Source organism: Solanum dulcamara, chromosome 5 (assembly GCF_947179165.1).
Source record: "Solanum dulcamara chromosome 5, daSolDulc1.2, whole genome shotgun sequence".
Classification (NCBI taxonomy): domain Eukaryota; kingdom Viridiplantae; phylum Streptophyta; class Magnoliopsida; order Solanales; family Solanaceae; genus Solanum; species Solanum dulcamara.
Window position 1 is genome coordinate 76,722,504 of NC_077241.1, and position 3,255 is coordinate 76,725,758.

The window sequence follows — 3,255 nt, forward strand, 5'->3', positions numbered from 1 at the left end:
AAATTATTTTATTAAGGTAAAATAAATATTATTAAGTTAAAATGTTACTAAATATAGAAATATGTTTTTATTTTTTTGATTGGACTAAAAAGAAAAGTCTGTCGAATAAATTAAAACAACAAAATTATAATTATGATGTCAAGAGAGTTTCGACTAATTTTAGATTACGTACAATATAAAAATTTAAACATGAGACTTCATAATTTTCAACTATTATATTTACAAATATACTAAACTCTTAGATGTCATTATTAATTATTAATCACTGCATAAAATTATGTTGAATATCTCCGTTTTAATTTTAAACTATTCAATAAAATTTAATTTAAATTTAAAAATTAATTAATTGTCTCTTGAGATGAGAAATGATGGTTGTTATGTATTGTTTTACAATATATTATATTATATTATTTTAATGAATAGATTGTATTATTCTCTATCGTAACATAATGTCACACATCAATAATTTAAATTATAAACTTTAAAAAAAAGTACATGATAGAGTTGTTATAAAAAAATATAATTAATAAATAATAAATAATAAATAAAAATAAAATAAAATAACGATATGGAGTAATCCGACATAATTTTTTTTGTCTAAAGAGACATTTATTTTTAAACTTAGTGAGCATACACTATTACTAGTGACTTGGAATTTTAGATTTGTGTATGCTTGGTCCATCCACCTGTTGTTAATACAAACCGTCTATATAAATACTCCATTTTCTAACTATTTTTCATTCTTTGTCGAACGCCATTTTTCTTTTTCTTCCAAGATTCACTCTTCTCTCTCTCCATTATGGGTTTCCCAGCTAACGGTTCATCACAAGACAAGCCATTCAGCTTCTTGATCTATGGCCGAACCGGCTGGATTGGTGGCTTACTCGGTAAGCTCTGCGAAGCTCAAGGCATAGAATACGCATACGGGTCGGGTCGATTAGAGAATCGGAGCTCTTTAGAGTCCGACCTCGCCACCGTCAACCCGACCCACGTGTTCAACGCCGCCGGTGTCACCGGCAGGCCAAACGTTGACTGGTGCGAAACCCATAAGGTGGAGACCATCAGAGCTAATGTCGTCGGGACGCTGACGCTTGCTGATGTTTGTAGAGAGAAAGGGTTGATCCTTATCAACTATGCTACTGGGTGTATTTTCGAATACGATTCGGGTCACCCATTAGGGTCGGGCATCGGATTCAAGGAAGAGGATACTCCTAATTTCATCGGATCTTTCTATTCAAAGACTAAAGCTATGGTGAGAACTCACTGTTTACTTATATTCTCTGATCTAATTTTGTTTCTGAGATCTATTACCTAATGCATGGATCTATGGTTTTTCTGTAGTTGTTGATTATGCAAGTTTTTGTTTAATTAATGATCTAATGTGTGGATCCATATGGAACTAAGCTAGTTATTCAGTATTGGAATGAAATGGAGCTGAATAGAGCAGAATGACGGATTCATATAGCCGACTCAACTGATTTCGAATTGAGATGATATAATGTGTATACAGTGTGTGAGTATATATTCTAGTAGACAGGGTTGATGTAACTGTACTCCAACTTGTTTGGAACTGATGGGTTGTTGTACTAGTTGTAATCTATGAGAAGTAGGAAGAAGGTGTTGATTCTTTTGAGTGTATAGTGTGCTATACGTAATTAAAAGATTAGAGATTTTGCTTAGTATTATAAATGCAGGGGCGAGATCCTATATGGAATGTACGTATTTGTTGTGATGAATCTACTTGCTAAATTTGGGTGTGCTATAATGTGTTAGATTAGTTATTTATATGGTTAATGATTTGATCAGAGAGATTGCGTAGTAATGCTTGTGCTGCAAATTGATCGAGTTTTTGAGAGGAATGATGAGTTAATAGGCAGAGTTGACTTCCAAAGTTGATAAAGCTTGAGTACGGATTCACTATAGATGCTTCAAAATGCAACGTTTTACTAGAAATAATTCTTCTATAAAGTTGCAATATTTGTTGTTCTTGGCTTGTTTAATTCTTTCTTATGTCATTGAGTCGTTCTCTGTCTTTGAGCTCTATTCAGATTGTTTTTTATCTTGGTCTACAACCTTCCTTTGGTATTCGTGGAACTTTTGATCTAGGGCTTTCCATGTTTGTGATACTTGTTGGATTGGTAGTTAATTTGACTCTTGTCCATCCTGGAAGAAGATTTCCAATCTTGATCACCACCAACTATTATACCTAATGTTGGAGTGTGATTAAAACCTTCAATTTTATTCTTACTTGGGCTGATCATCATTTCAGGTGGAGGAATTGCTGAAAAACTACGACAACGTCTGTACATTACGAGTCAGAATGCCCATCTCCGCGGACTTGACCAACCCCCGAAACTTCATCACCAAGATCACTCGATATGAGAAGGTAGTAGACATCCCAAACTCGATGACAATCTTGGATGAACTTCTCCCTATTTCAATTGAGATGGCAAAGAGAAACCTCACTGGCATATGGAACTTCACAAATCCTGGAGTTGTTAGCCATAACGAGATCCTGGAGATGTATCGTGACTATATTGACCCGAGCTTCAGCTGGAAGAACTTCACAATCGAGGAGCAAGCAAAGGTCATTGTCGCTCCACGAAGCAACAATGAGCTCGATGCTTCGAAATTGAGCAAGGAATTCCCTGAAATGAAGTCCATCAAGGAGTCCCTCATTGAGAATGTGTTCAAGCCAAATAGGAAGACACCAGTAGCTTGAAAACTTAGAGAAAAGATCCAATTTTTATGTCTTCTTTTGTCTTGTTCAATGAATCAACTGTGTTTCAATCCCTAATATTTGGGGTTGGCTTTGTCTTTTCTCTCTTTATTTTCTGTCTCTTTTTCCTTTATTGTTGTATTGAATGTTGTAATGGTATTTATTTCATCATGAATAAAATTGAAAAATGATACTGACATGTTTCAATTTGTTTGGCTTAGTTTCTTTTTCGGTGTGTTTCAAAAATAATGACTCTTTCTTCTTTTTTTAGCTAACTTTTTAATTTCAACTTTTAAGATCATAGGATTAAAGGATATTTTTGTACATTTAACATATCATTAATTTTAGATCACAAGAATTAAAATTTTTGTTTGCTTTCTTAAATAAATAAGTTAAATAAATTGAAACGAAGGAAGTATACGTGAATTTGATGATAGAATTGATGCAGGCAATATACTTTGTATTTTTTTTGTTTATTTATATTTAATTTATGCAAATTACTCCTATGTGCTCTCCTAAATAATTGAGCCGACAGC

At 33.4% G+C, this 3,255-nt stretch overlaps 1 protein-coding gene across 1 annotated transcript; it reads left to right on the top strand.

Annotated features, from left to right (window-relative positions):
- The first annotated feature begins 677 nt into the window (after positions 1–677).
- LOC129889963 (bifunctional dTDP-4-dehydrorhamnose 3,5-epimerase/dTDP-4-dehydrorhamnose reductase) lies at positions 678–2,926 on the top strand. The gene is made up of 2 exons (XM_055965447.1): positions 678–1,252; positions 2,270–2,926. The coding sequence occupies exons 1-2, from the start codon at positions 800–802 to the stop codon at positions 2,720–2,722; spliced, it is 906 nt and encodes a 301-aa protein (XP_055821422.1). The 5' UTR covers positions 678–799; the 3' UTR covers positions 2,723–2,926.
- The last annotated feature ends 329 nt before the right edge of the window (positions 2,927–3,255 follow it).